Source organism: Podarcis melisellensis (assembly GCF_964234715.1).
Source record: "Podarcis melisellensis genome assembly, chromosome: 17".
Lineage (NCBI taxonomy): Eukaryota > Metazoa > Chordata > Lepidosauria > Squamata > Lacertidae > Podarcis > Podarcis melisellensis.
In genome coordinates this window covers 31,712,150-31,737,991 of record NC_138534.1, presented here as the reverse complement: position 1 = coordinate 31,737,991, position 25,842 = coordinate 31,712,150, and the positions used below count along the sequence as shown (strand labels likewise).

The following is a 25,842-nucleotide window of genomic DNA, read 5'->3' as shown; positions in this document are numbered from 1 at the left end:
TGACCAGAATAGAACATGAACTTGCTTTTGAAGGTTTACTTTTGTTTCAGATGTGTGTGTGCATGTGAAATTATAGATTAGATTCATTTTAAATTTTCTGTGCCAAAAATGTAACTGATCTGTAGAAAAGATTTGTAACTGATCTGTAGAAAAGAGTTTACAGCCTGAAGAAGAGACAATGCACGTTCTTTTGTAAACAAAGAAAATCTTTAATAAAAACTATATATATATATATATTTTAAAAGAGAGAATTCAACAGATCAAGATCTGTTCTGTTTTGATCCTCTGCTCGTGTCTGATCCTACAACATCTCTCTTTCTGGACAGGTGTTACGGAGAGGGTGGCCCTACCCTCTCATTATCTTACCCCAGTTTGGGGGCTATTGGATCGAAGGGACCTCTCACAACCTTCCCATCCCAGGCCCAGAATTGCATGACCTGCCCTCCCCTTGCAGTGGCAAAGTGAAGCTGGAGTGTGACCCAACAGCCAAGTTATACCGCAAGCACTTCCTGGGAAAGGTAAGAGAAGTTCTGTAGCTCCTGACTGCTCATCTGCCACTGAGCTGAGTTCAGGGTCCTTGTATCCATTTACAAAGCCCTGAACAACTTGGGTCCTGGGTGACTTAGGGGCTCACCTGAACCCTTATATCCTAAGCTAGATCACTGAGCTCATCTGAAGGAGTGTTTCTGGTTGTCCCTTGAGTTGGTGAGGCTTATTTGACGTCAACATGAAGATGAAACTTCAGTCTTTGTGGCCCACTGCTTAGGACATACAGCAGGCACCTTCTCAACTAGGGACTTGTCCATACTTCTACTTGTGCCGTGCCTTGAAAGCGGTTCTCACATTTGAAAGTTACCCACTTTCCAAGTGAAACCCCACTATTTAGCAATAGATTGGAACAAACAGGAACCTGGGGGAAACCCGAATTGCCATTTGTTCCAACTGAGTGCTAAAGAGCGGTTTTCCCCAGAGGAAAGCAACAGGACAAGGGGAGGTATGGAAAAGCCCTAACTTCCAAACATTTGCTGGAAACTTTTTTTTTTTCAGGGCTATGCAGACAGTCTAGGAAAATGTTTACCATAGTAGTCAGCTGGTGATCTGTTTTAATGTTGTGTGGTTTTTATTGTATTACGCTTGTTGTAAAGTGCTTTGATTTTTTTTAAATGAAATTGCATCATTAAAATATTTTAAAATAAATAAATAAATAGGTAAAGGTAAAGGTACCCCTGCCCGTACAGGCCAGTCTTGCCAGACTCTAGGGTTGTGCGCCCATCTCACTCTAGAGGCCGGGAGCCAGCGCTGTCCGCAGACACTTCCGGGTTACGTAGCCAGCATGACGAAGCTGCATCTGGCGAGCCAGCGCAGCACACGGAATGCCGTTTACCTTCCCGCTGGTAAGCGGTCCCCATTTATCTACTTGCACCCGGAGGTGCTTTCGAACTACTAGGTTGGCAGGCGCTGGGACCGAATGACGGGAGCGCACCCCGCCGCGGGGATCCGAACCGCCGACCATGCGATCGGCAAGTCCTAGGTGCTGAGGTTTTACCCACAGCGCCACCCGCATCCCTATAAAAATAAATAAATACTATTATTTTATTGGGCACACAGGCTTTTAAAATTTATTATATTCATTGCCTGCCCTTCTCCATGAAGTCCCAGGGTGAGTTACACGTAGAGAAAACTAGTACAATAAAACAAAACAAAGAAAAACAGTCCCACTGCAAAATACAATACATATCAACAAAACCAGATTTCAACTAGGGGAACGGTAACAACCTGAGTACAGTTGCCAAAGGCCAGGTAGAAGAAGATTTTCTGTGATCGCCTAAAGCTACAATGAGATGGTGCCAAACACATCACAATTACTGTATATTTCCATGTATGTCTAGGTTTCCCTCCTAAAAAATAATGTCAAAAATTAGGGGGCGTCTTATACAATGATACATCTCCCCCCATTTTCTTAAATCTGAGTCCCTCCAAAATAGGGGGCGTCTTATACACGGGGTGTCTTATAGATGGAAAAATACTATAATTTGCTGGTTTAATTGTTAATTACTGGTCTCTTCTGGTCAATTTAATATTTTGTCAATTAATCGATGAGGGTCAGTTTTAATCAGTTAGGTGTGCCTTAAGGGCACACCTTTTATTCCAGACTATTTTAGAACCAGTATAAAAATGAACCAAACATAAAAGACTATCTTATGAAAGCATTTATTTACGAAAACACTAATTTCATTAAAAATATCCAAGTGGTATACAATAATTATATGTACAATGAAAACCACAGGTCACTGTGGAAGAGGGGGAGGCAAAAGCCTTGTTTCTACATGTTGGAGCATCCATTGTATCCTAGGTACTCAGAAGGGGATGGGCAGGGAACAGACACAGCACAGAAAATAGAAAAATGACATAAAAATGGCAGAAGCTATATCCCTGAAAATACCACCAGCATTCAAAGATTGTGTCCGTAATGCTGGAGAGAGGCAGTGAATTCATGACACACCCTCAGCACACACACCTGCATTACTACATACAAAGCGACACGGCAATGTCTTCCGCCCCAATTCAGCCTACTAGGGCTTCTCTTGTCTTCTCTCATATTACCTCAAGGCGGTCCAGAATTCAAAATATTACATGTGCCCAGTGGCTGCTGCAGCAGGAAAAGAGTCTCTTGCTTCTACATCCATTATTCCAATATCTCTTTTCCTCAGGAACATCACAATTTTTATGCCAGTGACACAACTTTGGGCTACTTGGTCCTTTCCGTGAAGTATGAACAAGTCGAAAAGCAAGACAACCTCCGCTTGCTTCTGAGGTAAAACAGCCCTTTGGTTCAAACCTTGTGAAATGATTGTACTTTTCAGGTGGTTCTCTGTCTCTCAGTGGCTGTCTTAACTAAGCTTATTTGCCACTTTTCACACACACATAAGAGTCACCAGAATTTCAGAACAGTTTGCAAATCAAAATTGCTGCACATTTAAAAATAGACAGGAGGTGCTGCCAATAATCCCTCGACTAGTTCTTGTCTTCCTCACCCCACCCAGCACTGCCTCCAGCACACTTTTTAAAAAAAGAAATTCCCTCATGATTGCTTTGGGAAAAGTCCGCAACTGTTGATGTTTGAGAAGGCTAACAAGCCTTATTTGGGGCACCCAATGAAATATATTTTTTTAAAAAATTACTTAAATTACTGCTTAATATATCACTTGTTTACCAAGCTTTATTTGCAGCATATATAACAATTATAAAAAGAAGTCCGTGGATAAAATTAATTAAAATTTATCCAGTCAGTGGGCAAAATAAAATTAAAATTGCCTGCTGCGTTGCCGAAGGGTATCGACCCCTCCTGGGTGTAAAGCTACCCCACTATTAGGCAGCTGGTTTTGGGTGTCATGAAAGTGTGGGGAATTATTAGCCATTTAATTTAGTGTATTTTTATTGTAAGGGAAGTAGAGAAGGGCCTGTGCGATTTTTCTTTCACAGGTGCCAAAATAACTTTGCTAGCTTTAGGTACTGTGAACTTTGGGGTACTAGGGAAGCTGGAGTTTTTGCTGCTTAGTTTCCTTAGCATTTATTTTGTTTGTTGCAGGTCTCGAACCAGTACCAAGCACGACTTGATTCCTATTTCTTGCCTGAATGAGTTCCCCAATGCTGTCCAAATGGCAAAGGTACATTGTTCCAGGTCCAGCACCTTTACTGTTAGTTGCTGGCTTATTTTTGCCTTGTAATCCTCCGATGAACCAAATCTGATTCCTTTCAGTTACTTGTCCAAAGAAAAGGTTCCATTTTGCTAAGTCACCCATGCCAGGCAGCATAGCTTAGACAGTCTCAAATTTATGTCCTAAATTTAAATTTATATCCCACTTAATCAATTTTGAATCCTTGAGTACTAGCCTATGAAAGCAACTAGAGAATAAATAAGTTGGTGTGGGTGTTGGTGTGACAAATCCCTTGCAAATACAGGACTGTTGAAAGGTTAAATTTGCAAATGTGAATTTTCACGCCATGTTAAATAACTGATGCTCATCCGATTGGCTTCAGTGAAAATGGTACCTCAAGTCCCTGCACTTGAAGTGTGTTAACCTCTTTTGCTTGTCCTCCTGCAGCTGCTGTGTGAGGATGTGAATGTTGACCGCTTCTTTCCAGTGCTCTATCCCAAGGTAGGCTCGCTGTAGCCCCATATGCAAACTCTCCCTTTCTCGGTGTGTTTTTACTTCTAACTCTGGCTGTTTCTCCACCTCCCAGGCTTCCCAACTCATTGTTGCATTTGATGAACATGTCATCAGCAATAACTTCAAGTTCGGAGTCATCTACCAAAAACCTGGGCAGGTAAACCTCTTTTCTTATGCACACTCAATGCCCTTTTCTATCATAGGCTATTGGGGAGTCTGGACAAGAGCTTCCTTATGTCCTCTTGTTCCCCTCCATCATGTCCAGTGATCCTCCCTTCTTCCTTTCTGGTACACCATCACTCCTTTTTGGCTAATCATCTCCCCTCCTTTGTCCTCCCCCCCATCCTCCCTCTGGCTTCAGCAACTGGGAAGGGGGAGCACTTGGAAGTGACATGCAAGCAACTAGGGAGGAGAAACCAAGCTGTAGACATCACCTGAGAAATGTCTCTTTAAGTCCCTGCTGAAAGGACCCCTTTAGGGCAGGGGTCAGCAACCTTTTCCACTTCTCTCAGACCATGTGTTGGGCCGGACTATATTTTGAAAAGAAAAATGAAGAATTCCTATGTCCCACAAATAACCCAGTCTACTCATGTAAAAACACTGACCATCCACAGGCCAGATTGAGAAGGTGATTGGGCCGCATCCAGCCTTGGGCCTTAGGTTGCCTACCCCTGCTTTAGGGGATTGGCTATGGCTTATGGGCCACCACTGACTAATATCTGTTCAGAACCTATGCAGCTTATCTTCTGCTACTGTCAAAGATACACACGGTCTCCACACCTTCCGCTCTGGCAAACAGGGATTGTGGCTTTTTTAGGAAGGTGAAAGGAAAGGAGAGAGAGTGTGTTTGTTTGTTTGTTTGTTTGTTTGTTTGTGCATATGCACACACGTGTGCAAAAGAGACCTTTATGGTACTGGTTATTGGACTCCAGGATAGGTCAAGAACTTGAATGGGAAATGGTGGCCTTCAGTTTTCTGTTTCCTTTTATATAGACCACAGAGGAAGAAGTCTTCAGTAATACTGAAGAGAGTCTGGGCTTCTTAGAGTTTTTGGATATCCTTGGAGACAGGATCCAGTTGCAGGATTTCCGTGGGTGAGTACTTCAGCTGTAAAAACCTAACGGTTTGGAAGTTGTCCTTCTTGGCCCATTTTTCCTTCAAAGACTCTTGCATCGCCTTAATAGCAGCAGATAGCAGTGGCCCTGTCTGGTCCCGTCCTGAGATGTGGCAGTACCACCACCAGGAAGTTCTAGGCCTCCTACCCTCTTTCACACACCACTGCACACACCAATTACCACAATTCATTCTGTGAATTGTATTTCTGCCTTCGATAAAGCTGCTACCGTTGTTCATGGTATCTCTTCTTCTGTCTGTTCTCTCTCCTTCTCCTTCTTGCCTTATGCTGACCAGCTTCCGAGGTGGCTTGGATGTTACTAGAGGTCAAACAGGATCTGAGTCTATCTACACACATTTCCGGGGCAAAGAGATCATGTTCCATGTCTCTACGATGTTGCCCTTCACAGAGGGAGATGCCCAACAGGTACCGTGGGGACCTATGGAGGACACAGTATTGAATAAGCCTCTAGAGCAGCGGTTCTCAACCTGTGGGCCCCCAGATGTTGTTGGACTACAACTCCCATTATCCCAGAGCTCTTGCCTTGCTAGCTAGGGGTGATGGGAGTTGTAGTTCAACAACATCTGGGGACCCACAGGTTGAGAAAGGCTGCTCTAGAGTGATGGCAACAGACAGGTAGCTACTTTAGGGTTGATGTGACAAAGGGAAGGTTGTTGGAGCAAGTTGTGATTGGAAAGAAGAGGCCATAATCTGGTCTGGGGATCTTGGGTTGACAGTTTAGAATGGATTGGAGTTTAAGATTGGGGTGGGTGCTGTGGACTTGAGTGGCCAAGCTGGGCAGCTTGCATTTGGGAAGCCCAACTCCCCTCTTAACATGTTCCTTTGCGTGTTCCCTTCCAGCTTCAGCGGAAGCGCCACATTGGGAACGATATCGTGGCCATTGTCTTCCAGGACGAAAATACTCCCTTTGTCCCCGACATGATTGCATCAAACTTCCTGCATTCCTACGTGGTCGTGCAGCTCCACCACAGCGCCCTGGGGGAGACTCTCTACAAGGTAAGTCCACTCGGTCAATACTCTGCTACTTTCACGACGAGTGCAAGAGAGTTCTGCTGCAAGGGTAGCAAACCTCTAGGCTCCCCTGGCTGGCCCTTGGGAATCTCCCTAAGCCACACCCCCTTCCCAGCCACACCTCTCACTGGCCCTGCTTTGCACCTTCCTTGAGTGCTAATGCTTCTTGCTTGCCTCATTGGTGGATAGAGGTAAAGGTAAAGGGACCCCTGACCATTAGGTCCAGTCGTGACCGACTCTGGGGTTGCAGCGCTCATCTCGCTTTATTGGCCGAGGGAGCCAGCATACAGCTTCTGGGTCATGTGGCCAGCACAACTAAGCCGCTTCTGGTGAACCAGAGCAGCGCACGGAAACGCTGTTTACCTTCCCGCTGGAGTGGTACCTATTTATCTACTTGCACTTTGATGTGCTTTCGAACTGCTAGGTTGGCAGGAGCAGGGACCGAGCAACGGGAGCTCACCCTGTCGTGGGGATTCGAACCGCCGACCTTCTGATTGGCAAGTCCTAGGCTCTGTGGTTTAACCCACAGCGCCACCCGCTGCCCCCTAGATGGATAGAGAGGGGTGTCTAAATGTGCCTAGAAACTAGCCTACTGTACAGAGGTAAAAAATAACAGTTATTGCTGTGCCCACTTTAGCCACTAGCCCTGCTACCCGACCACCCCAACATGTGGCCCATGGAAGATTGTGCAGAAAGGAATATATCTCTTGGGCTGAAAAGGGTTTCCTATCCCTCCTGTATAGCACTACAGCACTTTAAATCTTAGCCCACTTCTTTTTTTCTTTTAACTTTGCATTAGTTCTCTATTCCTTGGCTACAGTGGGGAGAAATTGTGGAGCACTAGCCAGTCTCTTGCCAGTACCTCTTTTATTTACTTACTTATTTTAGCGGAATTTACTCACTGGTTAATCAAAAACCTCAAAGTGGTTTACTTTTCTTCCCACCGGAAGAGAAGAGGAGTCAAGGTGAAATTTCACCCTATCACTTCTTAAGTCTTAAAACATGCAGAACTGAGCCTCCAGTCCTTTACTCTATTGTTCTGTGTATTTTTTCTGATAAGGAGTTGTATCATTCTCAGACACTTTGAAGTGTGTGCATTTCCCTCTCTTATCCATGCGTAAGTACACATGAACCTTAGTGTACACAAGTGACACTCCTGGCAGCAATAACTCCTACTGGTGATCAAGTGTCCAAGCAGCACAATGACTTGGGAAAGTCAACTAAAGCAACCCAGATAACGACAAGCATTTTAGTTTAACTTCAGAGCTATATTAGCAACCTGGACAAATACTCGAATAAATAACAGGAGTGGGTGTTAAGGTGATGTCACAGACTGGCTTGAGGGCAGAGGCACTGGCTGGGGAAACCCCAAGGGAAGAAGGCTCAGAGCCAGGAGATTGATGATGGAATGGCGATGAGTGGTCAGAGAGATCAGAAGAAGCAGACTAGGAGGAGGTGTCGGAAGCTAAGAGGTAACAGGGTTTAGTGAGCAGGAAGAGGCTGGGGCAGAGAGCAGTCCAGAAGCAGAGGCAGGAGAGGAGGGGGGGGCAAGAAGCAGAGATGAGGCAGGCTGCTGAAGAGGTACTTTGCAAGAGAAAGCAGGGCACATATGCAGTTCTTGCTTCAGGTCACCTACTTTTAATTTGCCACTTTAAAGCAGACTGAGGTCACATCCATGCCATACCCTTAAATCACATGGCTTCCTCCAAATAACCCTGGAGCAAATATTTTATATCATGTAGACATATTCCTAAACCAAATATACTGGGATTCAGTTATGGAAGGAATAAAAAAAACAAAAACCCAGGTTATGACCTTCTAAGAGATGCACTAGTAATATTCAGTTAGCCTAAGAATAGAGTTCAATAAGAATATTTTTAAATGGTTGGGGTTTGTTCTTTGGTTGTTGTTTTTTTGCTAACTGCAGCAAGAATGATACTATGCCCAAACTAGAAAAGTGCTTGCTGTCCCTCTATAGATCACTGGCTAACTAAAATCCAGGACATGGCATGAATGGTTAAGCTAACAAATTTGATTTGTTAGAGAAGGAAGACACCACGAAAATATGTTTGTAAAGAAATTGAGTTTATTTATCCAATGTTATAATAACAAGGTGCTGGAGTCAGCCAATCCAGGTCTATTGTTGAGGGGAAATTAAACCAATAAGAACATAGCAGGAAAATATAGTAATTAGTTTTTATGTGATATTTATTGGTAAAATAATGCAAGTGTTTAATGTATTGGAAATATAGGAAAGGTAGTAAGCATAACTATGGAAATAGCTTTTATGTATTTTGATAGTCGAAAAAGGAAGAATACTATGATTGCAATGATTATACTCACCTGGAATATAATGTACATTTATTTGCATTTTTGCAATGTTATAAACGAGTGTATGTGTGTGTGTGGCTGTATATGAGATGTTTCTAACATCCCATATCTTTTGTGCTCTCTGCTGATTAGCAGTTTCATCAGACAGCAGTTTAAATCTGACAATGTTTTAATATTATCCTAAGGCTGCAGACCTGCAGAGACCCTGCATAGTTGTCATTCTGTCTGTACTCTAAAACCACTCTGTCCCTTCTGATGGTTGCAGGTTTCTGTTACAGCCCGTGATGACGTCCCTTTCTTTGGGCCTTCTCTGCCAAATCCAGCAATATTCAAAAAGGTTTGTGTGCAGCCAGAAAAAAAATTTAAAGGCTTAAAGGGCAGTGGAATTCTGGTAATGGTTCCTACATTACGATCTATTTATATGAAACTTTGAATGTGTAACTACCTAGGGCTGGAAAAGCCCCAAACTTGTGACAGCCTGGGCTCTAAAATATTGTAGCACCTATGACCTGGAAGCCATTTTTCCAGCTCAACTTGTGTTCTTAGATGTGGTTCTAGCATTCCCAATATTGCCACTGTTGTCATTTAATATGTTCAGAAGCACCTAAAATAGATGCTGCCAGTTTCAGCTTAAGCACCTTCTAGTATCAGTACTCATCAGCTAAGAGGATTAATATGCATTTTCGGAAAAATTGTAGTACAACGTAGTCTACTTGGTCTTTATAAATAGGAAATAAGGGATTGCCTCTTTAAATAAATCCATATGTAATAGATTTCCCTGCCTGCCAAAAGCTAAAGCACCATAAGGAAAGATAGCCTTCATTTCCTATATGTCTACATACTGTAAAGGATTTTTTTTCCTTGGGAACTGGGAGGGCATTTAGGAAATCATGAGTTTTTAGAGTGGTACAGTCCCACGTGGTTAATTTGAATGTATTCTTCACCTCTACAGTGCAACCCATTGAGGTGAATAGAGGAATATTCTTGTATCTGTGTTTGTTCCTGTGCTTTGGTATCAACATGCAATCTTAAGTATTAGCTTGCAAAGAAGTATCCTAGAACCTTCATCACTATCCTTTGCGGCACCAAAACAGTTCTGGATATATCTATAAGAAAGGGTCTTGTAAGACTTAAATGCTGTGAGTGAGTATTCTCCTCCTTCTGACAGGGCACAGAGTTCCGTGAATTTCTTCTGGCAAAGCTTATAAATGCGGAGCACAGCTGCTACCATGCTGAGAAATTTGCTAAGCTGGAGGTGAGTCAGTTTACTTGTATTTGCATTCATATATCTTAAAGAGCAAATATTGGTATGAGTACCAGGAAGTAACATATTGGTCATCAATGACAGGATGTGAAATGAAATGCAGGTTCAACAATCAATTGTTGTTGTTTAGTCATTTAGTGATGTCCGACATTTCATGACCCCATGGACCAGAGCACGCCAGGCACACCTGTCTTCCATTGCCTCCCGCAATTTGGTCAAACTCATGCTGGTAGCTTCGAGAACACTATCCAACCATCTCGTCCTCTGTCGTCCCCTTCTCCTTGTTCCCTCCATCTTTCCCAACATTGGGGTCTTTCCCAGGGAGTCTTCTCTTCTCATGACATGGCCAAAGTATTGGAGCCTCAGCTTCACGATCTGTCCTTCCAGTGAGCACTCAGGGCTGATTTCCTTAAGAATGGAGAAGTTTGATCTTCTTGCAGTCCATGGGACTCTCAAGAGTCTCCTCCAGCACCATAATTCAAAAGCATCCATTCTTCAGCGATCAGCCTTCTTTATGGTCCAGCTCTCACTTCCATACATCACTACTGGGAAAACCATGGCTTTAACTATACGGACCTTTGTTGGCAAGGTGATGTCTAAATCCAACCTAGGACTTTCTAAACTGCAACTGTTGCATGGGGATGGGAAGAGTAATTTCTCCTGGTGACTTTAAACTCAAAATTACACTTTTAATTGGAATTGAAACTCCTACAATAGAATGAAAAGCACACTATGTAAGTGTGACAACCACATTCTAGCCACCCTGGGTCACCTTGGGGGAGACCTGGCCACAACAGAGTGTATTATTATTATTATTATTATTATTATTATTATTATTATTACTCCTCTCTTGTACCCTCACATTCCCTATTTAAGGTACTCAGTGCTACCAGAGATTAACTATTTACTAGGCTGCCCTTATCAAACAGCCTCCAAAAGTTCCCTGGGGTCTCTGAAGCCCCCTTAGGTAGCTGATGTTAAATATTCCCTTAGGAGCAAAAACAAATTAAAATTGGTTAATCACATCCACTTAGAATCATAGAATTTTAGAGCTGGAAGGGACCCCGAGGGTCACAACTTGCAATGCAGGAACCTCTTTTTGCCCACAGCCCTGAGATTGAGTCTCGTGCTTTAATGAGAGTCCATAGAGCTAGTGAATCTCTATGATCCAGCTGATTATGTAACTCACCCACATACAGAACTGCTTTCTTTTCTGTCACTCAGCCTGATCTTTCTTCCTTTCTGATTAAGCGTCCACCCTTCCCTGCTTCTAGCCTATTTGTTTTTTGAAACGTGTTCTCCTTCTCTGCTTCTGGAGCAGGATCGTACCCGCAGTGCCCTCCTGGAGAGCCTTTATGAGGAGTTGCAGATTCGTAGCCGCAGTATGATGGGCTTGGCGTCTGGCGATGATGACAAAATGGAGAATGGGGGTGGTGGCTTCTTTGAAAATTTCAAGGTGAGAGAGGGAATAGGTGATGCTTAATATCTCTCTTCCGGTGTAATTTTGCATTTTCCCATTTCATGCTGCTCTGGTGAATATTGTAATAATACTTTGCATTTTATCCATTGGAGGTATTTCACATACATTATCTTAGTCATCCCCACAACTGCTCTGACAGGTAGGTCTATAGCATTATCTCTGTATTTTAGAAATTGCCAGAGGGGTGCAGGTGGCTCAGAGATGGTAGCTTGCCAAAAGAAGGAACTTCCTAGCTCGTAGATTAGTGTCTTAGCCACCATCCTACGCAGCTGTCAATATTTGCTTTTCAGAGAACAGATGCCAGCAGGCTACCTGCAGAGGAGGGGAAATCAGCCACAGGTTTGGGGCAGGGCAGATTGGGACTGCCGTTGGTGCCTTGTAAACTGGCCACCTTGCTGCTCAACAGTATACCTCACTATGCTGGCTGAGGTGGTCTGTAATGTGGTGTTGGACAACCTCAGTACATTGCTTCTGGGATAATTCGGTGTCCATACTAAGGACAAAGCATTGATTTAGGCTTTACCTCAAGGTATGATGGTTGGTGGTACTCTATATGTTGTGGGGGCAGGGTTGAATTAACCCCATTGTAATGGTCAGACCAAGGGACGCAGGTGGCGCTGTGGGTTAAACCACAGAGCCTAGGACTTGCCGATCAGAAGGTCGGAGGTTTGAATCCCCGTGACGGGGTGAGCTCCTGTTTCACAGTCCCAGCTGCTGCCAACCTAGCAGTTCAAAAGCATGTCAAAGTGCAAGTAGATAAATAGATGCCACTCCGTCGGGAAGGTAGATGGTGTGTCTGTGCGCTGCTCTGGTTTGCCAGAAGTGGCTTAATCATGCTGGCCACATGACCCGGAAGCTGTACGCCGGCTCCCTCAGCCAATAAAGAGAGATGAGCGCCACAACCCCAGAGTCGGCCACGACTGGACCTAATGGTCAGGGGTCCCTTTACCTTTAATGGTCAGACCATTATCTGGCAAAATTGGGTCTTGTAGTGTCATTCCCTCTCTGCCATTAGGATGGTCTACCCCCAGAGGCATATGGAATCCAAGGGGTTCTGGAATGCTTGGGGGGATTTTTCAGAAGCCAAGTTTGGCAGTCCTGTTGAGCTTCAGTGTTGCTGTGGAATAGTGAGATGCATTGAGCTGGTGACGCAATTACTCCCGAGTTCATTTTCCAAAATTGTGGAGCCTGGAGAGCTCACTGGGTGTCTATGGCTCTCCAAGCCATGAAACAGGATAAATGAAGTCTAGAGTACAATGGCATACAATCCAATGCAAAGTCGGTCAGGGGTGTGCTAGAGCACATAGTTGTGCCTACTGCAAAGAAGACTTAATTTGCTTACCCCATCACACCTTTGAGTAGCTAGCCAGCAGAGATGTGCTAAGGGGGCTGCCAACCCCTGTCACTGGGAATAGAGTGCCAGCTGTGACATATTTGCCAGCGGCTTTGAGAATAAAATCACCAGCCATTGAGCTGAATGCTACCATTGTTACAGAGCTGGGTGAGGTGTCCAACACAACATCTTGCCCAATCTTGTGGGATCAGCTGATGAGGTTTGAGGACGTGGGCAAGGTGTTTGCAGTGGTTTGGCCCACATGTGTGCTCAACATCTGGCCATCATGACTCATCTGAAGTACCTGAGCTGCGCTGGCTGCCTCCAGGGGGTGGTTCATCCATCTTTGCATGAAGGGTTGCTGCCTGCTGCCTTGGAGGAAGCAATGATGCAGCAACTCCTGAAGAAGCCCTGCTTGAACCCTGAGGAACTTTGATGACTAAGAACTAATATTGGACTACCACCCGATCACTTTTTGGGATAAGGTGCTTGAGAGGGTCGTCCAGCTGCAGACACCATTGGAAGGAACTGGTTATCTTGACCCCTTTCAGTCTGGGTTTAGGTCCAGTTTGAGGACAAAATGGCCTTAAGCATCCTGATGGATGTCCTTCTTCAGGAGAGGGACAGGGAGAGTGCAACCTCGCTGCTGTTGCTTGATCTCTCAGCAGCTTTTGATGCCATTGACCACAGTATCCTCTTGCACCTTCTCTGTGAGTTGGTGGTTCTGCTCATATCTACAGTGCCAAGTACAAAGAATAGTGTTGGAGCAGGCATAGGCAAACTCGGCCCTCCAGATGTTTTGGGACTACAACTCCCATCATCCCTAGCTAACAGGACCAATGGTCAGGGATGATGGGAGTTGTAGTCCCAAAACATCTGGAGGGCCGAGTTTGCCTATGCCTGTGTTGAAGGATTAAATGTCTGCCCCCTGGTGCTTGTGCTTTGGGGTGCCATAGGCTAGGGACGACGTGTGCGTGGTTTTTATGAGAGAGCTCTTCAGGAGGTTGTGGGTTAGGTTAGCAGAAGCGAGTTCTGTCCGCTTGGAAACAACACCTTGTCTGCCCGAGTCCTGTAGGAAGCGGGGTGTTTCTGAGCTCATGCCTGTTCCCTCCGCTTCCTTCCACCCAGTCCACCAGCATCCTATAGTGCTCTTCATGATGTCCTTTTGTGTGTCTGTGAACGTGTCTGTCTCCCTGTTGCCCTTCTCTCCAGCGGGTGATCCGGGGCCGTAGCCAGAGCCTGGATACCATGGGAATAGCCATGAGGAAGCAGCACCAACAGCAGCAGCAGCCATCAACTCCACCCAATCGCCCAGCTACTGCTGGCCTTGCCCTCAACCAGAGTGTCGCCGAAGGCACCAAGGCTATTGCTGCGGTAAGGTATTGGGGAGGTGGCATCATGGGGTGGAGACCAGAATGTACTCAGTCCTTTGCCACTATCCCCTACCACTGTGTACCCGCTGCTCTTCAACCTTTTCTGTCTCCAGCTATTAATGTCTCCTTGTCTTGGTGGTGTTTTGTGGCTATTTTCTGTTGGGCTCCCTGCCACCCCATCTCTCTATGTTCATTTCCCTATCCTGTTCCTCTGAGACCCGATTCTATTCATTTGCCGATTCTGACTCTGAAAACAATTTGAGGAACAGGGAAAGCATTTAGGGAGAATCAGAATAAATTGTGCTATTGGGTTTTTTAATTGCTGAGCACTGCCTTGATGTTTTATGTGAGAATATAAAAACTTTTACAGAGGAATAAAAGATGCTGATGATACCCTCAGAAATTTCACATAGACATTTCATGTTTGGTCTTGGGGATAAGATGAATCCCTTCGGGACCCTTTAGCATCGATGCTGAGCAGTAGTTCTCCTGCAGCAGTTGTGGAATCAGTCCCCAAGGCAGGAATGGGACCCCCCAAACCCTATGCCACTGATTCCTAATGCAGAACAGGTTATCCATAAGGGGTACAATGTTCAGTGATTCCAAAAGCTACTGAGAGACCCAGGAGAAATGGTGAAGTTGCATTCCTGGCATTCGTCTCTCGGCACTGGTTATCCTTTGGAGTGTCAAGGGTGGTTTATGTGCCCGAAACAGGACTGAAACTAGACTGAATTTTAATTTTGAGGGCACTAAAAAAGATTCCATAAGAGCCCGCTTATAGAACCTCTCCCACCACCTTGTTGATGTCTGGAGAGGTTTAGGACAGTGTGTTTGTTGGGTAGAGCATACTGCTGACCTTATTTAGGATTGTTCTACCCAAGTATGCTCACCTCCTGGCTATGGACCACTTGGTGGGCATCTGCAGCAAGTTAGTTTTGCCTGCCAAGACTTGACTGTTCAGTGATGGACTGCATGGCAGGGTGAGATGAAGCGGTGTCTGGAATGAAAGAACTAATAGCTAGAAGTGTTGCATTAGTGGCTCTTCCTTTGCTTGGCATTGATGTTACCAGTGCATTGGTGCTGCTGTAGTTCAGGACATCCTCTGTCCAAGTGGGCATTCAGTCCTTTGCACAGGCACTGAAGGCACCTGATGAGAAGGCCATTTTCGAGAGAGTCTGGAGTTGCAATTATAGTGTGGAAAGCATGCTTACGTGAATTTTCATTCTCAAGAGAGTGCTCAAGGTGAGACCAGCACAGCCACCAGAGATGCTGTAGACTGGACCTGGGACCTTCTGCATTCAAAGCATATGTTCTGCTGTCCCTGAGCCATACATGCCCAAGTCCCCTGGTGATAAGAAGCATGGCACAGAATGAATTCCTTCTGCGCTGAGGTTCCTCTGGCATGACTGGAAGAAGTTGGCAAAGTAGATGTGGCTTACATCTTAAGCCCGTTCTCACGGTACCAAAATTCTCAGACGGATGTGAGTGTATTGTATGGCTTGGAGCAAGCAGTTTGATCCAGTGGTGGGATCCTAGCCAGTGTAGCCCAATGGTGTGGAATGGTGGGAGTTGTAGACTAGACCATCTGGAGATCCACAGGTTCCTCAGCTCAGGTTTAATTGGCTCATTAGACAGCACTCTAAATATGGTACTTCAGAAAGCTGTATTTGTGATGAAGCTTTTAATTTCTTCTTTTCCCCGATCAATGCTGGGGTTTTAGCAGGTTTTCCAAATACTGGATGGAACTCAAGTGTCACACTATGATGAATGCACAAGCCTTCCCTCCCATGTGCTGTTATGGGGGCTCTCACAACCCCTCAAGCCAATTTTGGGGGCATTCAGGAAGGGATGGAAGCCCCATTGCGCAAGCAGAAGTCCTTGTGCAAGGCTCCTTTAGGTGAATCCATCCTCCCATGTCCAGAGAAGCCAGGAAAGGCATTGTCTCCTTTGGGGAATTCTGCAGGGAAAAGGTGATACCCACCATCTGCTGGAAGTAGGAGAAATGCCAAAGAAATGTAAGGAAAGGGGGCGCTCTATACTTCCCCACCTTTCCTTTTTTCTCCCTTCCTTTTTGGGCTAAGCTAGATATTGGAGTAAACTTACAGCTCGTGCTGGAAACTGCCTTTAGATCTTTAATCCCTGCCCCAGCCCCTGGGCACACACTTTGGCATCCCTGGTAGAAGCTGCGTCCCACATCGCCCTGCCCCTGCTCCAGATCTTCAGCTGCTAATTAGGTAGGGAGGAAAACTCTTCTGGGACAGAGGGAGAAGATGTGATGGGTTCCATTTTGGGCAGCAGGTGCACATTTACTGTAATGTCTAGCTTAGCCCTCTGGGGCTGTACATGGCTTTACCTTGTGCTTTTCCGAGTCTATATTTCCCCCTGTTGCTCTTTCACACATGCATTTCTGTCTACCAATCTTTCCATTTCTCTCTCTCTCTCTTATATGTGTGTTGCTCTTTCCCACTCTTGGCTCATCCCCTATTTGTCGAACTTTGACAGCTCCCACATCATGCTTGGGCACCTTGTGACTCTCTGGACAGGCTGAAACTGTTAGCATGGGGTAGCAATGCAAGGACAGGCTCTGGAGCCCAGTCTTCCATCTTCCCTCTAGCTCTTACCTTTTCTGCATCCTCCTCTTCCTCTGTCTCTCGTTTTTTCCTACTGTCCTTTCCTCCCCTCTAGTCCTTTGCCCTACCTGGGAGAAGCCCGTCACGCAACCGAGGTAGCCGCTTCAATGGGCGACGCAGTAGTGCAATTGGCATTGAGAACATCCAGGAGGAGAAAAGGTACGGACTGGGCTGTAGGGACTTGGAGGACTAGAGGGAGAGGGATGGCTAGGGATGGTGGAGAAATTCGGCTTGCATCTATAGGTTAGCTTACCTAATCAGCACTTTCCTTAACAATAGGCAAACCAAAGCACAGCTTCCCTTAAAATTTGCACACCTCTGAACTTTGCAATGAAGTTCTCCAGTCCAAGTAGTGTGCACAAAAATACACAGCCTGAGGGGCTGAAGTGTGCGTATGAATGCATGAGTGAAAAGAACATGCAAAAATGCTTTATATTAGGGGAAATTGCTTTGCAAAAAATGTGTATATTAGGGGGATTTTGCCGTAAAATTCTGATGCATTTTCATAAAATTCCATTCAAATTCTGGTGCATTTTCATAATTCCATTAAAATTTCATAAAACTCTGGTGCATTTTCATAAAATTCCATTGAAATTCCATTTAGATACAAACTGGTTTTTCAACAACAACAAATAATCACAAACTGATGTGGAATTGTGGGGAACCGAACTTATGATGGGGGGGGGGATGATGAAACTGAAGCCTAAATGGAGACACTGGGTAAGACTCAAGGGAAGAATGGCAGAGAGGAAGGACCACATGCCTTGAGCCATAGGCACATATCAAAGACAGAGGATTGTTTGGAAGAGAGGTGAAGGTGGCAGTGGCGTAGCGTGGGGGGTGCAGGGGGGCCAGCCGCACCATCTGGGGGTTAGGGCTAGGGGCGCAAATCCACGGGTTAGGGGGCGCAAATCCATGGGTTAGGGGGCGCAAATTACTTGCCTTGCCCCGGGTGCTGACAACCCACGCTACGCCACTGGAAGGTGGTATTATTGAGGCATCCTTCCCAGTGCTACCTGCACCCATTTTGTTTACCTCATTGTTTCATCGGATTTTGTGAAAACCACCAAAAGGGCGAGAGGATTGAGTATGTCATGCTCCAGTACAGGCAGAAGTTCAGGTACAAATCTCATTTAAGTCCAATGGAAGAGGTTGTTAAACCTTAGCCACCGTCAGCAGTTCATGCACTCAGAACAAAGAGTATTTTAGGTGTGTATTGCTCTGTCTCACTCTATAAAAAATAAAAACCCCACAACTTCAGTTTTGCCAAAGGACCATTGATTGGGAGGAAGGAGGGGACGCAACCCTGCCCTGCCCTTTACAAATTGTCTGCTGCTGAGTCCCATCACCACAAGTGTCACCCTCCTTGGTGGTACACTTAGGCCACCATGGAAGCTAGAGCAACAATTGAAACCACTTATTAAACACTTATTAGCATAATTTGTGATTCAGCTGCTGACAGTGTCTGAAGTCTACTTAACAGTGCAATCCCCATATCTACTCAGAAGTGAGTCCCATTCAGTTGTGGGTTAAGGGTTATTTACTCCCCAGGTAAGTGTCTTTCCTTCCTCCCCCTTTGTGTCACACCCTTTATCCTGCTGCTCCAGTAAAATTTGACAGGACCATTAAAGCTAAAAGAAGCAAACGTTGTCAGGAGATGCCCCCATGTGTCTTGGGCGGGCAAGGTCTCCTCTGTTTGCTGCCTGTCTGGTCCAAATCTGGTTTAAAGATAAGGAATCAGAAAAAAGGGGAACAGGAGCCATGAAGTTGCCCAGTAATAGCAGCACCTAGACATTCTCCTGATGTTTTCCCCATAATGGTGAGATTGTATTGCAATTCTATTTAAATTTCAGCAATTATTTCTAAATTTGCAACTTATACATGTGAATTACCATCTGTAGATTTGTTCTCATTTTTTTGCAGCGCATAACCAGCCAACCTACTCTTAAGTTATATGCAGAATGACCTGGTGATTCTTTATTCTGGAGGTTGCAAAGTACAGTTGGAGCTGCCATCCTCTCCCAAGACTTTTAGCCTTTAAAGCTCCTGACCTCCTCAGAATGAGCAGAGCTAAAATCTTTAAAGTGAAATCTGATGTGCCCTGCATATTTGTCAAACCTGTGCTATATATGTAGATATAAGGAACCAACCTACTTTCTTGCGAATTTGAGTACACACAGCCTATATCTCTGCTTAAATCTTTCTTTTCATGATTAGAGTGCATTTCAGTTGGAATTCTAAGTGAGCTAAACCTAAAAACCGTTGTTTCTGCCAATCAAGATTCTTCATCATGCAGTATCATGGGTCTGAAATGTATATAAAATACGTTTTAGTTTTGACCTGTTAAATTGGCCTGTTCAACATAATTGAGATTTGGGCTAAGAATGGGAAAGCCCCATGAACCAATGGAAACAATAGTGTAATGAGTTATGTACTGTGTGTATATATCTAGAGAGAGAGAGAGAGTTTAATGTGCTGTTTGCTACAGAGAAAGGCAGGAGGCCATGCAGGTCATTGGTTAGACTTTTGGGAAAGGGCCAGTTTCCATTCCCATAACCTTTGGAGGAATTCATTCTGTCCCTATATGGGCTGAAGGAGAATTTAAGTGTCTTAAAGAAATGAAGCCACTGGATTTCATGCAAGGACTCTTGACTCCATGCTGTAAGTGTTTTTGTTCCCTTTCCTCCAAAGCAAAGACATCGCTGAAAGGATACAGAAAGTATTGGAGAGCCCAGGGCCCTTCTTTGACCTCAAGTCGGACGGCTCTTCCAGTCCCAGCTCCCCAGAATTCCCCAACAGGAAGAACAAGTGAGTTGAGAACAAAAGAACACCGGGAAGCCTTGTGTAAAGTGGGGTGTGTGTGTGTGTGATTGAGCCAATGTAGCATAATAGAGTAGAGGACTAGGACTTTGGAAACCAGGGTTCAAATCCCCAGTTGGTTATGACTTTGGGCCAACTGCTGTCTCTCAGCCCAAGCTTTCCTAACAGGATTGCTGTGGTGATAACAATGAGGAAAGCAATGTATGCCACCTTCAGCTCCTGGGAGAAAAGTTGAGATACACATTTAACGAACAATAAACAGTGTTTCATTTTTAAATGAGGGTAAAGGTAAAGGGACCCCTGACCATTAGGTCCAGTCGTGGATGACTCTGGGGTTGTGCCGCTCATCTCGCTTTATTGGCCAAGGGAGCCGGCGTACAGCTTGCAGGTCATGTGGCCAGCATGACTAAGCCGCTTCTGGCAAACCAGAGCAGCGCACAGAAATGCCGTTTAGCTTCCCGCCAGAGCGGTACCTATTTATCTACTTGCACTTCGTGCTTTCGAACTGCTAGGCTGGCAGGAGTTGGGACTGAGCAACAGGAGCTCACCCCGTTGCGGGGATTCAAACTGCCGACCTTCTGATCGGCAAGCCCTAGACTCTGTGGTTTAACCCACAGCGCCACCCGCATCCCTTTTAAATGTGTGTATTGAGCTCTAATGAACTAGAGGACCTGAGCAAGTCTGGGCAGGCTTTAAAGACTTCTCTGCAAAGTGAGGCTTTTGTCACAGAGGCTTATGAACTGTAATGGCTGGGCTGGTGGCCTTTGAGATTTATGAGGGTGATGATCTGGGGCTTGTGTGTTCCTCCAGCAGAACGCTCTCCGGTCAGACATCAGGATATTGCGTGATGCAGCCCTTGTCCCGTTCCTCGTCCAATGTGAGCAGCTGTTGCAGCGGAGTGAGAGAAAATGAGACGTCGGAGGAGGAGGAGAACGAGGCGGTCAGTGTGGGGGTCTTGGAAATCCCCTTTCCACTCAAGTAGTCCTCCTGTCCCAGCTGAGCAGCTGCAGCATCCTCTAAGTCCCGTTCCCCATTTCTCTTGTGCAGGAGTTGATGTGTTCCCTTGAAGGTCCCCAAAAGCAGGAGTCCCTGACTCAGAGCGCGTGGTTAGACGATAGCGTCTGCACACCCAGCAGTACCAGCTCACCAGGTAAAAACCAAACGAGGTCTTGCAGGTTCTAGGACAAGACTTGTTTGGGTGAACTAACATGTAACCTTTGCATTATCATTGCTGCTGCAAAGCCATCCCACATTGCACTGACAGCGAGTAGACGGGAACTTTCCCATGTTGATGTCCCTCATGGAGGAAGGATGATAGCACGAGAAGGACTTCTGTGCCTATTTGCATGAGAAGGACGTGGCTACAATTTTCCAAGTTGGACCAAAGATTCACTATCCTTTTGGGAAAACCCCAGTTCTGACCAAGAGGCAGGAATCATTTAAAGAATGACAGCTGTCTTTCCTTACAGCTGGAAAGCAGTATCACACTTTCAGCTGCTGAAGAACTACCGTCTTTTTCGCCCTATAGGACGCACCGTCCCATAAGGCACACCTAGTTTTTTGGGGGGGAAATAAAGGGGGGGGAATTATTTTTCCCCCAGGCGCGGGGCTGGGGTGGGGGAAGCCCGAGCTTCCCCCTACCCCAACCCCCAAACAGGCAGCTCTCTGCAAGCCGTGGGAGCCCAGCGCTGGCTCCCGCTGCTCACTGAGAGGTCCGCGAAGCCTGGACGCGCTGATCTCAGCGTGCGCAGGCTTCAGCATGCAGGCAACTCTCCGCAAGCAGTGGGAGCGCTCCCGCTGCTTGCAGAGAGGTCCGCGAAGCCTGGAGAGCGAGAGGGGTCGGTGCGCACCGACCCTTCTTGCTCTCCAGGCTTCAGCGAAAGCCTGCATTCGCCCCATGGGATGCACACACATTTCCCCTTCATTTTTGGAGGGGAAAAAGTGCGTCCTATAGGGCGGAAAATACGGTACCTGGTTTCTTTACAATATACATCCTCTTCTTTCTCTTGATTCTACTTCCTCTTGACACATCCTAGAGAGGTGGGCTCTGGCTAAAGGCATGAATATAATGCAGCATCGACCAATGACCCAATGTGGTACATTCCTTTCTTACAGGGACCAGCCACATGCTTCTGGCAGCTTGAAGCCAATATGCCTCTCCTACTGGTGTTCCCCAGCAACTGGTGTTTAGGGATACAATGGCTTTGCATCTGGAAGTTTCATTTAGCCCTCGTAACCAAGAACCATTAATGGACATGTTCTCCATTTTGAAACCACCTAGGGGCTGATGATGATAGCTTTAAAATGTGCTACCACATTTGAACATATTTAAGTGTTGTTTGGTGGTTTATTCATTTTTTAAAGCAGCATGGAGAGACCCCAGTTTGGATCAGGACTCATAAAGGCACATTCTTTTCCCCTGAACAATATTCAGGGTGGGTTACATTATAACCATGCAATGGAAAACCAGGAAAACAGGTATAATGGTTTAGGCAATTATAAAAACAAGTAAAACAATTCTAAACAAAAGCAGTGGATAATAGGCTGGATATTATGCTTGATTTTTTATGTTCTAAGGCTGAAAATGTAGAACAGGGTCTACTGAATATCTCTACAATGGTAAAACAGGGGCAGTAATTTACCAGGGACAGGTATTGGAAAATGGCTGATGTCCCAAGTAAATTAGCAGTACTGTAGCACCCTGTATATAGTTGGCAGCAGCCTGAGTAAGAAAAAAGATGGGTCTGGTGAGCCAGAAGTAGCTTGAGTTAACCTTTCTAAATAAAATGCTTAATTCCTTTCAGTGACTCAGCTGCTCCCGCCAAGCAGTGCTGCAGGCTCTATGGAGAAGGGGAAAGGCAGCAAAGTGGATGCTCATCGTTACAGTCCAGTATGTTCTTCTTCTTTTCTTTTCCCCATGACATTAAGAAGGCAGGGAGGTGATTTCATGGGTTCTTCGTATACTGGAAAGCAGGGGGGTAAAGGGAAGAATGCTAAAGAAACTGCCACTTCCTTGTTCCACAGGCCTCCATTTTGTGCTGTGTGTGATGTCATCGCTGGAGGGGTGTCTCAGTGCATGCTGGGTAATTCTCAGGTAATCTGCACCCTAGGGAGCCTCGGTGCCCTAGGGTAAGGGGACAAGGGCATGTGGGCAAAAGGTGATGGAAAGGAAGAGGGCTCTCTTTGTCACCCTCCACATTCCCTGATGGGAAAACAGGAGGCTGACTTTGTGGCTCTCCCCAGACACACAGGCGGCTACTGTGTCTTCTCTTCCCAAACCCCTCACACCAATCTGAACTTCTTTCCCAAGACCAACTGCTCTGTGCCCCCATCACAAACACACCTCCGCTGCATCTAGCAGGGTCTGCAAGTTTCTTGGCGAATTCCCCAAGATTCTTGTTTCCCACAATGCCCTTTCCCCCCAGCCCCATCCATCTCTCTGTGTTACTGCAGCTTCTTTAATTTTTTTGCGCTCAAATCATCTCTGCTCACTGGCTAGCTTTGTGCTTCTGTTTCCTGCCTCTGTCATCAATGGGGTGGTGCATCCTTCATCAGTTTGTCTTCAAGAAAGGGGGAGGGACTCCCAAGGACTGTGGAAGCTTTTCAAGGTAATCAGACGCCTTTTCCACGGGGCAAGTTACTTGCCCCCTGAACAGTACCTGATCGGACACAATGATTATATTCTGCCCAGGTTTGTTTCTGTGCAAACAGAACTCATTGGATGTGCTGTGACAGCTTCGTATGGGAGGGGTGCTTATGAAAATTAACACGCAGCCCATAAGTGGTAATTTCATCATAGAGCAGCTTACTTGTGCCCCACAGCTTTGGTGGTCACAGGAGGTGCCATAAGAAGCAAAAAAATCAGAATTGCACTGGTCTGATTCATATACCAATTTGTAGCTTTGTTCAGATCCAGTAAAGGTAACCCAACTAACATGGCTGAATTTGTCACACACGCTTGTCAGAACATGCTTGCAAATTGTCCCAGTGGGACTTGGAAATACGTTGCGTTGAAATGCTTTTCACCTAATCAGCCTGGCGGATCTGAATATTGCCCTCTCAGCTGCATCCATATTATATTATGAGATTGGCTTTTCATGGCTTAAGGGAAATAAAAAACTTCCATAAAGCTTTCCATGAGATTTTGCTCATCCCTGGTTGTGTGTCCCCATATATGAACCTGGATTCTTTATGGAGATTGCTGGTAAAAGCTGGTTCCCCAGCTGCTGTGCTGCCTGGTATAGTATCACTCTAGGGAATGTACTTGCCCTTCGTTAGCATTCACAGATGGAGCTGCTTCTATTTGTTAAGCTTTACCAAAGTGTAGGAACAACAAAGTTGCTTTGGGGTCCCATGATCACATTTGTCCCATGAATCTATCTACTCAGCTGTTATCAACTTTCCTGTCTGTGCTTGCAGGATCTGATGCCAAAGTGAGACCTGAACAGCAGCTCACCCAGATGTCCAGAGGAGTTGGAAGCTGGATTCCCCAAGAACGCCTGACCTGACCTTTCTGCTTCATTCAGTGACAGCTGCACCACAGGCAGTAAGGAAACCAACCACAAAAGTCCAAATCGTGGCATTCGCTCACCCACATGTGTCATTCTAGTTCAGCAACCTCAGGAGATCAAAAAGTCAAGGGGGGGAGGAACAGGGGGTCTCCTGCCATAGTTTCAGAAACAAACAAGAGGAGAGAGATCTTTCTGTCTGTCCTCATAACTGCTAAAATTTAAAAACCCAAGATGTGCCCCCCCCGGGCCTTCTTGGGAAGGCTGTGTTTGTATCCATTCTTCTGAGCACAGGCTTTATAAAACTAAGGAATGAAAGCCCTTATCACTCTAAGGCTGGCACCTGGTATGTAAGAGCTCCTCAACTGCTTCACGCAGCGTAGGTATCTTGTGCCAAAGTGCACAGGTGTCTGATGGTGGGAGGAGTTTGTGTTCATCTCATCCTTCATGGGATTCAACAGGTCTTTGTTTGGTATCTCACTGTACAACAGTCCCTTCAACCACTCCATTCTCCCTTAAGTCTCTGTGCCATCAAGAACCTATAAATGTGAATTTGTGACCCTTGCTCCATGCTTGTTGTGTCTGTGGTGTCTGGGCTTGCAATAAAAGACTACTGTGACCAATATGCTCTGATCTTCGTTGTGGTTTCTTAAGTGTTCCTGCTAAGAACTATTTGGGCTTAAAATAAGGGGTCTGGCCTGCACCACATTATCTTCTCGTGCCTTAGTTTAGCTAAGATGAACAGGTAAAAACACTGTGCGACCTTAAGACAGTTCCACCCCACTGAAAGTGGGAAAGATGAGATCAGTTTAAATTCTTTGGTCTTGGGACGAAGTGCTACACACACTTTTGTCTGTTCTTTGTTGCACGGTGACACCAATCTCAGCATCCAGATACAGGTTTCGGATACAGGAGGAGTTCTTGTTAGTAAGCAAAGGTTGCAAATTGGGAGGGAACACACACAGACCAAAAACCTGTGTGACCTGAAATCAGGGTGATTTCTTGTTCTAGTTTGTTTGTGAAGCACAACACCACAGTGATTCAGCTGTGGCACTTAAGCAGAGGATGTTCACCAAGCACAGAAGAAATCAGATCCTGCAACTCACTACTCTACTTCTAATAAGGCTCACTGTAGATGCTTTTCCCGGGAGAAGAGCGCTTCAATGCTGGAAATGCAACAACACTTCTTTCCCTTCTCCACCCACAGTCTCTCACGTATCCTAATCTATGTATATTTATCTTGTTTAATTAAAGTACAGAGGTACCTCAGGTTACATATGCTTCAGGTTACACACGCTTCAGGTTACACACTCCACTAACCCAGAAATAGTGCTTCAGGTTAAGAACTTTGCTTCAGGATGAGAACAGAAATTGTGCTCTGGTGGCGCGGCGGCAGCAGGAGGCCACATTAGCTAAAGTGGTGCTTCAGGTTAAGAACAGTTTCAGGTTAAGAACGGACCTCCGGAACGAGTTAAGTACTTAACCCGAGGTACCACTGTACCAAACAGTTGTTTCATGTTGTGTCTGAATGAAATTAAGATTCACTGATGGTGCCGCACGTAGCGTATGAAGAAGGTTCTCAATTCCTGGCATTTCTTGTTGGTAGCGGAGGTCATGACAGACCCTCTGATACCCCAAGAGTTGTTGGCAGTCAGAGTAGACACTACCGGACTACAGAGACCTAGTTCGTGTCAGTTTCCGATGTTTGTAACGCATCTGAATTTCAGAAAAGAATCAAATGTTGCTATTATGCAACACTTCTGGGAATGGCGCAGGGGAGCTGTG

At 45.6% G+C, this 25,842-nt stretch overlaps 1 protein-coding gene across 7 annotated transcripts in view; it reads left to right on the top strand.

The window, feature by feature from the left end:
- LOC309359835 (rap1 GTPase-activating protein 1-like) overlaps nucleotides 1–24,682 on the top strand; it is a 46,551-nt gene extending 21,869 nt beyond the window's left edge. For 2 of the 7 annotated variants that reach the window (XM_081894040.1, XM_081894037.1), the window contains exons 6-23: nucleotides 327–518; nucleotides 2,712–2,815; nucleotides 3,590–3,668; nucleotides 4,107–4,160; nucleotides 4,246–4,329; nucleotides 5,166–5,266; nucleotides 5,583–5,712; nucleotides 6,148–6,303; nucleotides 8,915–8,986; nucleotides 9,818–9,904; nucleotides 11,235–11,369; nucleotides 13,939–14,100; nucleotides 16,785–16,888; nucleotides 19,421–19,537; nucleotides 20,360–20,489; nucleotides 20,597–20,699; nucleotides 22,354–22,678; nucleotides 23,969–24,682. In XM_081894040.1, the coding sequence (XP_081750166.1) occupies nucleotides 327–518; nucleotides 2,712–2,815; nucleotides 3,590–3,668; nucleotides 4,107–4,160; nucleotides 4,246–4,329; nucleotides 5,166–5,266; nucleotides 5,583–5,712; nucleotides 6,148–6,303; nucleotides 8,915–8,986; nucleotides 9,818–9,904; nucleotides 11,235–11,369; nucleotides 13,939–14,100; nucleotides 16,785–16,888; nucleotides 19,421–19,537; nucleotides 20,360–20,489; nucleotides 20,597–20,699; nucleotides 22,354–22,678; nucleotides 23,969–23,975 (2,142 nt within the window). In that variant the 3' untranslated portion in view covers nucleotides 23,976–24,682. The remainder of the gene's footprint in view (nucleotides 1–326; nucleotides 519–2,711; nucleotides 2,816–3,589; nucleotides 3,669–4,106; nucleotides 4,161–4,245; nucleotides 4,330–5,165; nucleotides 5,267–5,582; nucleotides 5,713–6,147; nucleotides 6,304–8,914; nucleotides 8,987–9,817; nucleotides 9,905–11,234; nucleotides 11,370–13,938; nucleotides 14,101–16,784; nucleotides 16,889–19,420; nucleotides 19,538–20,359; nucleotides 20,490–20,596; nucleotides 20,700–22,353; nucleotides 22,679–23,968) is intronic. The other 5 variants (XM_081894042.1, XM_081894041.1, XM_081894038.1 and 2 more) reach the window with 5 other exon arrangements.
- The last annotated feature ends 1,160 nt before the right edge of the window (nucleotides 24,683–25,842 follow it).